General features: G+C 35.8%; 1 protein-coding gene across 2 annotated transcripts; it reads left to right on the forward strand.

Annotated features, from left to right (window-relative positions):
• The first annotated feature begins 595 nt into the window (after positions 1 to 595).
• Positions 596 to 12,555, forward strand: LOC104246362 (uncharacterized). Of its 2 annotated transcripts, none has more exons than XM_009802174.2 (14): positions 596 to 1,031; positions 1,462 to 1,781; positions 2,965 to 3,139; positions 4,762 to 4,845; positions 4,925 to 5,166; positions 5,286 to 5,502; positions 6,111 to 6,190; positions 6,466 to 6,550; positions 9,366 to 9,497; positions 9,612 to 9,725; positions 9,796 to 9,843; positions 10,747 to 10,831; positions 11,627 to 11,683; positions 12,107 to 12,555. In XM_009802174.2, exons 2-14 carry the CDS (start codon positions 1,558 to 1,560, stop codon positions 12,181 to 12,183), a joined length of 1,620 nt encoding a protein of 539 aa, XP_009800476.1. In that variant the 5' UTR covers positions 596 to 1,031; positions 1,462 to 1,557; the 3' UTR covers positions 12,184 to 12,555. The 2 variants fall into 2 exon arrangements, with proteins under 2 accessions (XP_009800476.1, XP_070011855.1); XM_070155754.1 differs by lacking the exon at positions 596 to 1,031 and adding an exon at positions 1,311 to 1,329.
• Positions 12,556 to 14,250: the final 1,695 nt, after the last annotated feature.

Raw genomic sequence — 14,250 nt, forward strand, 5'->3', positions numbered from 1 at the left:
CAATAATCAACATAGGTACTTTATTTTATTTAGTTGTCCTAAGAGAATATACGCACAAATTGGCAATACTTACTCGAGGCACTTTTTTAACTGGGAAAGGTTATGCTAAGTGTGGAACCAAAAGAAATTTGATGATATAAAATCAGCTGGTAAGTTTATATACGTTGCTATCTTTTAATCATAATTAATTAATATAAATTTTTAGTTCTATTTAATGAATTAACTATGATAATTTGATGAATTTAGTGTAAATATTAGGCACGGTGAGTTTCGTTCATTCCTTAGAGTAGAGCTTCTAATAAAAAATATACGTCAATTTATTTTTTGGGATTTAAAAAGAGGGGAAACCGGAGAACTACATTTGATTTAAAAAAAACGTATACATACCCTGATATTTACATATATCACTTAATCATACTTAATTAACACATATTTTCTGTCTATCCAATCATTTAATTATGATATATTAATGTAAACATCTTGAGGTGCTATTTGTACATTATGCCCCTTTATAATTTAGATTTTTATGTATAAAAGTAAATTTTTTATGAGTAGAAAAAGACTCAAAACAAATTTATAAAAAGCCACAAAATCAAAATGAGTTGACGAGTTTTTCCCTTCATTCCTTAGAGTGGAGCTTTGGGATAACAAGGGAGGAAATTGGAGAAGAATTGGGTATAAATATAGAAGGCGGGCGAAACAAGGGAGGGAATCGAGGATGGAGCAATAGAGAGAAAAAGACTGTCCCGTAGGAGCTTCCAAACCACTTCCAACCAGCGAAAATGCCGCTTTAACTCTCTCTTTGTCTCTCTTTTAACTTTGTACATACAAACTCAAAAATAGAATTTATATTCTTCTTTTTTTACTGATTCCATATTTTAATTAGTATTAAAATAATCTGTACATAACGATCTTGTAAACCTCCATCTTCCTGTATTTTATGCTATATGCATTATTATATATTATATATATAGCATCACCCCTATTCGTTCAATCGGATTACAGTATCTCTGCAGCATAATTATTTGGTGGTAAGCCTATTTTCCTCGCCTTTTGATTTGGTGCTCATAGTTATTATTTTGCAGTTTGGTTCTTTGTTCTTTTTTTTCTTTTTCAGATGTGATTGCTTAATCATGTGTGCAACTTGTATTATAATATATATATTTGAATTGGGTTTTAATTTTGATGCTCAAATCTATGTGGGTCCTCAACAAAAACTTTTAATTTATTTATTAACCATATTGCGGTTTCTGTTTGAGGAAATTCCTGATCTTGGTGGAAAATTAAATCAGTAATGAAAAATAAATTCATTTCTCTTGACCTGAAACAGTTTGTTCCTATTTCATTCTCCTGTTATGTTAAAAGTTCTATCTTTTTGATTCTTGATTAGGTTTCTGAATTTGTATTTGATTGATGCCCTAATGTGTTCTTATCCGTGTAGTTGTATTATTACTTTGTTAGGTTTCTGAATTTGGGGGGAATGAGTAGTGTCAGTTTACAACGAGTATATAGTTCAAGAGCTCCTAATGTATAACTTCTCAAGTTGAGCAATAGTAGATGGATTCAGCAAGGAGTTGGTTCCAGAAGTTTCAACCACGAGATCGTTTAAGGTCATCGACCAAGAAGAAAGATTCAACAATGGGTAGTGGAAGAGAAGATCCTCAGCCTATGTCAGCTGAAGAGGCCTCCAATGTTACGAAGCAGAGAGTCGCTGCAGCAAAGCAATACATTGAGAATCATTACAAGGAGCAAATGAGAAATTTGCAGGAGAGAAAGGAGCGGTACATCGTACTTGCTGCTTTTATAATCTTTTTATGAGTTATCTTTAGTTCATAACTTACTTCTTCTTTCAAGATCACTTTTCTTCTGAGAGCCATTTCATGTATCATGAGTTCAGATTTGCATTGTGAATTTTCTCATTTTCCATATTGCCATGAGCCCGTATTCTTCGTTATAACCTGTTCAATGAATTATGAACGGTGGTTGGTAAAAGATTGGAATACTTTCTATTGGCTAAAGTACTGTTGTTTCCTTATCCAAGCTTGTTTTGCTTCAAAACACTCACTTTTATCTGCTTTGTTATGCTTGTAGTTGTACACAATCATTGCTATACACATGACCATCATTTCTTGTCCGTATATTATATTCAGTATATTGCGTAGATGGCGCCTTTTCTTTGAGCATCTACAACAAGGCATGTTATTGGAATTTTTTTTTTTCCAGCCAAGAAATTGTCCAGTCACACCGATGTGGCAAAAATTACTTTCTATATGCTCACCTCAGCTTGTCTTCTTATTTTCATCTTGTTATCGCTCTCCTTCATATTTCATGTGAACATTAACCTATCTTTTCAAATGGCTGATACTCTTATTACCCCATCTTTTTTCAGCTTATAGTTAGTTGGTTTGCATAGTAAGTACAACAGTGATTTCACAAATTGTGATAAAAGGTTTGATCACAGCTAACTTTTCTTTTCAGTAAGACCAAAAAATAAAAAAGGGACAGTTAAAAGATGGAAAAGTTTCATCGGTAAAAGTCTGCGGTGCTTGTAAGGCATCTTGTATGATTGAAACATGGCAAACTAGTCAAACTTACCTCTATGATTGTGCCAGTCAAATAGCCAACTTCAAATGCACCGAAGAGACTGATGGAAATAAGTAGGATTGGCTGTAGTGTCGCCTCATCCCAGAATCCAGATGTTACTACTTTCATTCATTCATTCATTTTCAAAGATGTTCACGGTCTTGCTGGTTAGCTGTTAATTTTTTTCGTTCTTTCATTTTAGAAGATGGTGCATGGTCTTGCTCGTTAGCCTGATTTGGCAGAATTGTTATTCTATATAAAGAATAACACCCTTTACCTTTTTGATCTGCCTAAGAATTGCATAGTCTTGATATTTCCGAATAATCCGCCCTACCAAGTGCTTTGAAATATATTCTTTTCCTTTTTGTATTTGGCCGCCAGTCGAATGGTACTGGAAAAGAAGCTTGCGGATGGTGATGTCTCAGAGGAAGATCAAAATAATCTACTGAAATTTCATGAAAAGAAGGAAACTGAATACATGCGTCTGCAAAGGCACAAAATGGGTGCTGATGATTTTGAGTTATTAACAATGATTGGGAAAGGTGCATTTGGGGAGGTAATGTCTCTATTGAAAAATCTAATTGCCTGTATACACCTTAGTTGGTTTCTTCTACAATTTTGTTCTGTTATAAATACAATCCTCTATAACCACAGCTTTTTATTTTACCTAGTTCTGAATGTGGATGTTAAAACTTCTCACAAAACTCTCACACAAAATAAGTAAATTTTACAGCTCTCTATTTCCTCGTGTTATCCGTAGAATGTAGATGATGAATTGTCAAGTCTTTTTTCTCCTCGGGCAATGAACTCCAGAGAAAATTGAAGGCGTGAATATCCACAATTTTGTTGATTACATCTACAACATTTAAGGTCTTGGATATTCATGATAATAATATTTGTATTTATAGTTTATAGTAATAATGTGCTCTAGTCATGTCAATACTTACTAAAGGAAAAAGAAGGTAGTACAACCGGCAACCATGACCGCGACCAACAGCACTGTGAGTACGTGCCTTTTTAAGTAGGTTGAAATTGAGGAGCTGTTTAAGAATCATGTGCTTTATCAATTTCTGGGATGGAAGAGGGTCTCTCTTAGACCTTGTTCATGTAATAAGTTGGGATTTTTCCATCTTTTCTTTGGGCTCTATTTGCCGCTGCTGGGGATCATGTCTCTGATTGGCATCAACTTTTCTATGGCAAGAAGTGTTAAACTTGTAATCCTCATCTTATAACATGGTTTGTTGATGATGTTTTCTCCTGTAGTATTAGCTAAGACACTAAGAGATACAGATATTTATTATAGTTGGCACGAGCTTCAAAGCTACTATCTATTACAGATAAACTGTTTCAAAGTGGCTGAGCAAAGCTAAGGACACTACAATTACTAGTAGCGAGGGATTTTAGGCCTGTGCTCCATGGTGCAAACTGAAATAAAATCTAACTAATATAGTGATTTGTCATTCCCTGGGTAAAGAATGAAAACTAAAAGACATCTGAAGCTTCCGTGTGAATCTAATGACCTTCTAATGAACAATAAGGAAATTCTCACCACAACTTCATTCAAAAAAAAAAAAAAGAAGGAAATTCTCACCGCAATCTTTCCTATGATTCTGCTTCTTAATTAAGGCTTCTTTGGCATCGATGGATAAATGGACAACTTCTTATTCTTGTGTAAGCTGAGATTTTTATTTCCATTTTCCCCCCTTTAATTAATACCTGTGAGCTAATTGCGGTGCTTCTGGATATAATAAGGTGTTGCCTCTAGAAATAGGTTTTGTATGGGCCCAATAGAAACAATTCTTCTCACCCTTTCTCGTATCAAAACTACGGGTTTCATAAGAATTTTTTTGTCAAAGCTTGGAAAATAGACTTTTCTGCTAGGAAGTGCTCTGCCTCATGAGTCGCAAGTTTGTCGTGATTCTACTCGTGAATTTCTATTAGGTGGTTTCTTGTCCGTTTCGGAATGGCATCATATAAGCAGGTTGTCCCATTGTCTGCAAATGTAGTAGTCAGACTAAGTGACTTGTTGAATATGCTGGAGTGCTCGAATTATGCCTTCAAACTAACTGTGTAGTAGCAGCTAAATATTTCTGAACTCGATGTCATGAATTGTGGATAAGAATTTCCCTTTCTCAAAAAGTGAAGAATGTGAACAATTTTGCTTTTTTGTCATTGCAGGTTAGAGTTTGTAGAGAAAAAACAACTGGTCATGTATATGCAATGAAAAAGCTTAAGAAATCAGAAATGCTTCGTAGAGGACAGGTACATTGATTATGAACAAGAGTTCCATAATGGTTCTTACTACTATATTTACTGGTCCTTAGCTTTTGGATACTATTAGGTTGAGCATGTAAAAGCAGAAAGGAACCTGCTCGCAGAGGTGGACAGTAATTGCATTGTCAAACTGTATTGTTCTTTCCAAGATGATGAGTTTCTATATCTCATCATGGAATATCTACCTGGTGGTGATATGATGACTCTACTCATGAGGAAGGACACACTAACTGAAGATGAAGCCAGATTTTATGTTGCTGAGACTGTTTTGGCTATAGAATCTATCCATGTACATAACTATATACACAGGTGGTAACTTCTTTTGATGCCTGGACGCAATTTGTTATGTTTTATTTCTAAGTTCATACTGGACCTCTCACCTCTTTAAATATTCTAACCTTGTTTCCCCTACGCTTTATTTTCTGTAGAGACATTAAGCCTGATAACCTGCTGCTGGATAAGTTTGGTCATTTGAGACTATCGGATTTTGGACTTTGTAAGCCTTTAGACTGCAGCACCCTAGAAGAGAAGGATTTCACGGTGGGTGATAGTGTCCATGGAGCTTCCCGGAATGATGGGTCTTCAGCTCCCAAACGCACTCAGCAAGAGCAATTACAACACTGGCAGAAAAATAGGAGGACGCTTGTAAGTTTCCTCCCATTTGGATTTTGGTTGAACTTCTTTCCTGTTTTATTCTTTTTGAAGACACTGGTTTACCTCTTATTGCAGTATGTCATTCTTTGTTGGTAATGTTGTTGAAACAGTAATTAGAATTGGTACATGGTGACAGTTACAATGTCCCATATTGGTTAAGGAAATGGGTTGTTGTCTCTTTCTATGGTCTAAGGCGATCCTCATTTCATGAGCTAGCTTTTGGGGTTTATTTAGGCCCAAAGTCCATTTCTTAACATGGTTTTAGTGTCAACCCAATTCTGATCCCTGGTTTACCCAATGTTCGGATCCCATATTATTTTGTCCACGCTCCAGATGTCCAATCCTAGGCGTGCAGGGAGGGAATGTTAGAATGTACCACATTGGTTGATCTTGGGCAATCCTTACCTCATGAGCGAGTTTTCGGGGTTGAGTTAGGCCGAAGGTACAATTTCTCACACTGACCATGCTGCTTACCACTTAGCCTGCTGACTTAAGTAGCAAAATTTATGTGGTTCTGTGGATCATTTTAGAGTTGATTTTGTGTGGTTGAAGAAGTCAATCTCTTTATCTAATTAAGTTTCGCAATTGGGGTAATCCAGGCATATTCTACAGTGGGTACACCAGACTATATAGCTCCTGAAGTCCTGCTTAAGAAAGGTTATGGAATGGAGTGTGACTGGTTAGTACAGTTTTCTCATGTATATGGGTGCGCTCTTTGAGTACACTTTTTTGCTTTTGCTAATTTCTTGAAAAACATGATCTTATGTTTTAAGTTGCTCCAGTTTTGCGTGCTTCTAAAGCTCCTTTTCATGGCTCCTGCCTACCATGTCCTCTTCTCTTTAGTTTTCATTATTTTAGGTGTATTTTTTTTTTTTGGGGGGGGGGGGGGGCTTAATCCATGTGCTTTATATATTTATCATCATGTATTTGGCATAAATTGCTCTCGTTCTTCAGGTGGTCACTTGGTGCTATTATGTATGAAATGCTAGTGGGTTATCCACCTTTCTATTCTGATGATCCCATGTCAACATGTCGCAAGGTGAGCTTCAGAGTGCTGCCATTAACGATCATCATTGAATTTCACTTCTTTATGTTTCCCTTAGTTTGATTTCCTTATTTTCTATTTTCCGTCATCGGAATGGTTCTACAATGGTCTCATATCATTTTATCCAAACCTCCGATTGTTATCTTCATCTGTATCTTATAGTCCAGTGCTTGGTGCTTTACTTTTCTTATAGTCCAGTTTATTTATCAGTATCTTCTATATAACGGCTGACAGACAGGAATTGGAATTGTGAAATTTTTGCTCGCACTTTGCTCCTTGGATTGTTCCTTGAGCTATTTGTTTCTACTACTCTATCTGCCCTTAAAAGATCCTGTTGTTATTGAAAGACTTATCCTGGTCACTGGGGCTTTTGCATGTTCCCATTTTTCTCGTGTCTCCATTTACTCATTTGCCATCAACTTACTCAATGGCCCTTTCACCACGACCACATCTCTTTCACTTTTTTCCCTCCTACTTTCTCTGTCTGAGTTTTGGCGGAGGGAAAAGGAAAGAGGAAATAGGTTGATCTTGATGAACTACTAGTCGGAGAATGATATTTCTTAGTCATATTTCTTTTGAAATAAGTTAAACGTTATCACTCCTTTGTCGCAGTAATTTATCTCTTTCTGCTTTTCAATGTTAATTTGACTGATCTCTTCGTATGTGAAATCAGCTTTTTACAAAACTTTCAGAAAATGCACGAAGAAACTAATTTTGTGGGGGAGGGCAGGGGGGAGGTTTTTCGAGTACTGTGAACAATCTCTTATTCAGAAAAAACATGAATATATTGGAAGTCGGGTTTTTATTCCTTTGGCTTCTAAGTACCAAAAGTATGTTTAAATAATTTTTGGTGCTATTAAATTCCATTTACTCTTGTTAAGCTGAAAACCTTTAATCATTTAGGACAAATAATTTTGAAGACCTTGAAAAATCTACAGAATATGACCTAAGTCCTTGAACAATTTTAGACTCAAATCACTTCAACTGCAAACATGGCTTCTAGATGCCCTTCCACTTGATTTTTGACGGTTTAGAAAGGAGAAAATGCAATGCTATTAAACTTTTGAGCTAAGGATTTTTCTTTTTATGTTTCTAGAATTCAACTTACTTTATTTGTTCGGCAAAGGGCCAAATATGCCCCTGTACTATGAGAAAATGTTTAAATATACCCTTCGTTATACTTTGGGTCCAAATATATCCCTGCCGGAATACTATTGGTTCAAATATACCCTCTTCTGTTAAGTTTGTCCAAGGCAGACATCCAATCCTACGCGACACTAATATTTGATGAGTGATGCCACATGACATGCCACCTCAGCGCCCCTAATCCATATATAAAAGACTGAAATTTGAAATATAATATTTTCATGGTAGCGGTAATGGTGGCAATAATGGTGGAGGGGAAGGAAATTTTAGTGATGGAAAAAAAAAATAGAAGGGAGGGGTAAAATGGGGTTAGGGGCGCTGAGATGGCAAGCCATGTGGCATCCACCTCATCAAATGTCAGTGCCACGTAGGATTGGATGTCCACTTTGGATAAACTTAACGGAAAAGGGGTATATTTGAACCAATAGTATAACGCAAGGGGTATATATGGACTCAAAGTATAACAGAGGGTACATTTAAACCTTTTTTGATTGTACATGAGTATGTTTGGCCCTTTTCCAATATATTTGTTTGATCATCTAGCTCCCCTCTTTCTCTTCCCTGCAGATTTGTGATTGACTAATCCATATTTTAGAATACTATTATGATCTTTTAGAATGGTAGTCTCCACAAGGACAAAGGAAAAAGCGATTGGCATGATGGGAAGAGATGGTGAGGTGAATTAGAATGTGGTGTTGATGGATTGGGGTTGGCAAAGGAAAAGAAAATTACCCCCCCCCCTCCCCCCCCAAAAAAAAAATGGAGAGGCTGCTGGTACCTGGACATAAATGTAGAACTGAGTAACTGAAACTTAAGCTTTTCCTCAACTGTTCCCGACATCAATATGATCCACCTATTTCTGATTTTTCTTGATCATAATCGTATGAACGGGCTTATAAAACTATTTGCTACTTTGATGAGCTTCTTTAGGCTGACACAGTTAATGACCATGGTTCTTCTTTGATTAAATCGTCAATTGTTACCAATATCATATGCGCTAGCTCATCATTATTTATAATTAAATAGTAATTTTCTGCTTTGCCTATTTAATTTCAGAGAAGATGTGAAAGTTTTAATCCAAAATATAAATAGGCAAAGAAACATTAGTATGGTAGGAACATTTAGCTTAAAAAGAAAAAAGGTTGATAAAGAAATGGGAGAATGGAAATGAGTGTGTTTTTCTCATCCACTCCGTTCATAATTATTGTCTCAATGTGATAGTTCCAAAGGATAAATAAATAAAAGAAAGGGTTAACGAGGCAGGAGCAAAAGGTTAGAAAGATAAACGATGGAATCCCAGAGTGAGGCTTGGGTAGTGTAATCATACATATCGTTATTCATAACTAGGCATCTGAAATGCTCTGCGCATTCTGGTGGTCAATCTACTACTATTTTGTCATTCCTTGTTTTTAAGCTTGTTTCTAGAAGCTATTTCCACATTATGTTTAGTCCTTTACTTTTTTTTCTTATTGGCTTCCCGGAGAGCCTTTTTCCACCTTTCTTTTTCTTTTGCCTGAAAAATTAGGATTCATCTCATCATCTTATCAGCAACTCTATACTTGATTATCCTCAAATGATTGCGAAAGTAAAAAAAGAAAAAAAGAATCTTAAAGAGGACCCTTAGAATCTTGTCATCTGTATAATTTTATCCTTGTACCTGCAGATAGTAAACTGGAAATCACATTTAAAATTTCCGGAGGAAGCAAAGCTATCTCCAGAAGCGAAAGATCTTATAAGCAAACTTCTTTGCAACGTTACCCAGAGACTAGGTTCAAATGGTGCTGATCAAATAAAGGTGTTGTATGGTGTGTTCTATTCTATGTTCTTTTATAAGCTTCACAGTTCAATAGCAAAGTGTAAATTGCCTGTTTTTTCTTCTTCTTTTTTCTATCTTTTGTTTCTATATCAGGTCCATCCGTGGTTTAAGGGAATAGACTGGGACAGAATCTATCATATGGACGCTGCCTTCATTCCTGAGGTTAATGATGAGTTGGACACCCAAAACTTTGAAAAGTTCGAAGAGGTATTGATATCCCTTGTTTTCTTCTGCTATTTTATTTCACGCTTTTGATATCTTCTTGTTGGCTCTGCAGTCCGAATCTCATTCTCAGAGTGCATCAAGATCTGGTCCTTGGAGGAAGGTATTTACTCCGGTGCATCATGTGGGATTGCATTTTGTTTCTACATTCTGCATACTACAATTTCTGTCATAATTATATACAGAAATGATATTCATAAATAACCCTACCTCTTGTGTAAATTTTCATTGATGTGCAATAAGTTTGGTTATTTTTTGTAGTACTTGAATTATCTGTTCTCCACCTTTCCCTCGTTTCTTCCTTTAACTTTGGAGCCATTTTTCTTAAAAGTTTTTGCAATCTACATCAAAGTTGCTATTTACAAAAAAGTTAAACGGAGAACTTGTCTGGAAGCTTTTAATGTAAGCTTGCTTGAGACACCTTTTCCGAAGGGCAATGATCCATGCTTATTCAAACAGTGGGGAGAAGTTCAGATGCTTTCAACAATGTAGCAGACATGCCCGAGTCATGTCTTTGCTGGATATTGAAATGAAATACTCAAGCGGTGCTTAGTTTTACCTTTTTGTTAAAGTCTCGGAGACTTCACTGACGAGTTGACCAGTGATGTGTTAAGTGTGTGCAAGTTTTTGGGAAACTTGAAGTTGCACAGTTTTGCAGCTGAAACTGGATAAAGGTGAGAAAGAAGAGGGAGGGCAAGGGGTCAAACTAGTTTAGGCCTAAACTTTAGGGAGAAAGTCTCTTCTGTTTCCGGTTATAAGTTATGGCTCCCAAATAGATGCCACCCTCCATGATTGGATATTTAGGTGCACCCTATCAGAGATTCTCACTTTAGAAATTGTAGCTGGATTTGTGTTGTTATTGTATTCTATTTGTCTATAGCGGTGTTCCCGAGGTTTTCTGTTTTCATTATTTCTCTTGTCGTACTCTTAATTTGCTAACCCCTATAGTTCCTTCTCGACTTTGTTAATTCCCTCTTTATCTTATTCTTACCCTACATTTGTGCAGATGCTCTCATCCAAGGACATCAACTTTGTCGGTTACACATACAAAAACTTTGAAATCGTGAATGATTACCAAGTGCCTGGGATGGGTCTCTCTCTCTCTCTCTCTCTCTCTCTCTCTCTCTCTCTCTCGTTTGATCGATCGACTCATGAAGTCCAATATCTAGGTTGTGAATATTTTTCTAGAGTTCGATCACATTTATGTAAGCTAACATCAGATCCAACTTCATGATATCAAAGGACAATGGCATAGTGGGTATTGAATTCAGATACATTAAATAGCTGAGACCTCATTTGTTTTGCTTCTTCTAGTTGCTATTTTCTCTGCTCTATTCTTATGACTATGTCAATGAACCAAACTTGAAATTACTATGCTAAAAGAAGCTTAATCCTTTTGAGTACAAGAATGTTGAGGGATTTGGTGTTCCTTGTGACAATTTGATGCTAGTAATTTTAACAAAGTTTTGTCCTTTGTGGTTGTTATCCATAAGCAAGGCCCCACTGTGCGTTTTCATAGATCAACGGTTGGAATGCCTGGTTCCATGTCATGTTTTCTTAGTTATTGACTCTTTGATAACCTGCGACATCTTGAATGTCTTGGAAGGGATAATTGGTTTAGTTTTATGCTCATTTGTGGAGCTTTCAACAATTCTCTATTATAAGTTTCCCCATTAAGCTTTGACCGGGTTGTAATATAATCAGCTAAACACATTTGGGTCAAGTATTTTGGTTCCCTTTTGGATCCTGTATAATTGCTTATGGTATTCATCGGTGAGTGGATATCACAAACAAGCTGATTGTTAAGTTATTGGATTTATAAGCTCATTCTAAGGTTAAATACTGTGTTAAAAGTGACTGACTTTCAGGTCTCATTTTTTTCACAGCTGAACTGAAGAAGAAGAATACCAAGCCAAAGAGACCAACAATCAAAGCACTATTCGGTAATACTGACCTATCCCGTCTCCTTATTAAAGAATATATCTAATTCGCTTGATTCTTCCAGTGCATTTTTTTGGTTCTTGTCTGCTAGAGTCTGTTTTAGAACATCTGAAATACTATAGTATCTGCGTCGAATACAGTTTTATGCCTTATTATTTTGTCATGCGTTATGCATGGGGATGTGGTTTTGCTTGATGCCATTTGGTCTGTATAAGTTACGTACCTCCTCTCTTGAGGAGAGTATTTATCATACTTACCTTTTACTTAATTATCGGTTTTGATATTGGCCAACTCAGAAAGAAACACATAGCTTCATTTTATTGTAATACTTTTTAGTTACATTATGAGATTATATTTTTCCTCTTTGGAATTCCACAACAAGAACTCAGTTTTATCTCTTGTTTCTGCATCTGCTTTTCAAACAGAGGACGAGTCAGAAGGATCAGATACAACTAATTCTCAGCAATCCCAAGGAAGCTTTGTGAATCTCTTGCCTCCATGATTTGAAGTTTGTGAGAAGCATGAGGATAATTGCTGCTTTTCCACCCTGAGGTTATCTTTCAGTTAATTTTTGAGAGCTCCTTGAATCCGCTTGTAGCACTGAGTAAGTAAAGAGTTTTGGCAGTTGGTTAGTGGCTATTTAATCAGGGATGTAAGTATTTAGCCTGATATCAAGAACTATGTTGGATATGAAACTACTGATGATATTGTTAGAGTTTGCTTGTAACAGTCCTCTCTTGATTGTTTACTCATCTGAGACAAAGATTTAGAGGTAATAACTGACATCTTTGATTTGTAACACTATTATTTCTTCACTTGTTTCCAAACAAGAATGTAACATAGAGCAATGGAATATTCAAATTCACTGTGTTCAGTTTGGGTGGTTAATGTGGTCCAAGTTCTCAGAGGTGGATCCATTATTTTATACTACTACGAACTGATCTTCATCACAATGGGTGCCGAGTTAGTACAAATTATATTTGTAAATAAGTTTTTTCAATTCCCTAAACGAGAATAGTAGTAATAAATATCTGTAAGTTTTTTCAGTTTCCTAAACAAGAACAGCCTGGCTTTCTTATAGCAGGTAATTTGGAATTGTTTTTCCTAAAGAATTTTACACCCAATGAGTTGCAAGGCATTACTCTTATTAAAAAAACAGTAAAAAATTTGGTGAACTTGTTCTTTCAAACATATTAACTAATCTCCCTCATAAAGGTGAAATCAAAGAACAAAGTCGAGAATCAATGGTTAATCTGAAGAACCATTCTCAGATATGATTCAATTTTTCATTTGTACTAGTATAAAATTCTTGATCAACTGTCTTTAGGCTTTTGAATCTATCACCCAACCCAACTAATAGGAATTGCTAATCCACTACACAACCCCAATTTCAGCATAATATTTTTTTAAAGGACAAAAAACAGTGTGTAGATTGTAGAATTAATGGGATACAGTTTTTGTCTAGCACTTTTAACATTAAGCTAACTCGAAAAAAGAAACATAGGAAAATGTGATTTGAAAACTCAGTGCTCATCTTTACAATAAGTAAAGATTGAGTAGGAACAAAATCTAAGATTAAAGAAAAGTAATGCGTTGTTACGTTTCTTCAACAATTATCAAAATGGCTTGGTAAAACGGCATCACAAAATGGTTCTAATTAAGAAGTGGTGGGTCTTTGCTGTTTTCACCAATAAGGTAGCTAGCCTATCAATGTAAGTGACCAAATACAATAGCTCTGCATCTATATTGTATTGGTCAAAATTTGGACTAGACTTAATAACTGTAAATGGACGTGGTCGAGGATTAAGTCGATCACGGCATAATGACGAGGAGCCGTCTTAAGAAAGATAAGTGCCGAAGTCAAGTAAAGGGTGTATGAAAGTAACGGTAGGATAAGTTTAGAAGAGAAAGAAGGAGTATTCCATTGAATATTTTTTCAGTTGTACTTTTTTAGAATTTCTTAGAAATATCTCCTATAAATAGGAAGAGATAAAGAACAAAAGAGGATCTTCACTTTTCTGATAAGAGCACATTGTAAAGGGTTGACTATAAAGAATATACAAAAGCTTGTCTTGTTCACTAATTATATTGTTACAAAAGCTTGTCTTGTTTACTAATTATATTGTTTGATATACGCTTTTCATCCTTGTCCATCTTCATTTTCTATTACCCCACGTTGTTGTCAGGAAGGAGAATCATCCAAGTCATCTAACATTTGGGTGATAAATTCCTCCTTATTACATTTATTGTCATTATCTACATTCTATTGCATACTTTTATTACTACTGTTAGCGAAAACGTAAAAGAAAGAACACAAGATTTAACGTGGTTCGGATCAAAATAATCCTACGTCCACCAGAGAACAGTTGCCTTTTTAATATTAACAAAGGAAAGGGAGAGTTCCCAATTACACTTAAGAGAATTTCTCTCTTAACTCTCTACTCACTACAATGTGTTGTATTATTTTTGGGATGGTTTCTACAAATGAATGAGTGCATCTATTTATAGAGGTAAATACCTCCTCTTGATATCATTGGTGACATCAAACTACCTCCTCTTGATGTCATGA

This window comes from Nicotiana sylvestris, chromosome 9 (genome assembly GCF_000393655.2).
Source record: "Nicotiana sylvestris chromosome 9, ASM39365v2, whole genome shotgun sequence".
Lineage (NCBI taxonomy): Eukaryota > Viridiplantae > Streptophyta > Magnoliopsida > Solanales > Solanaceae > Nicotiana > Nicotiana sylvestris.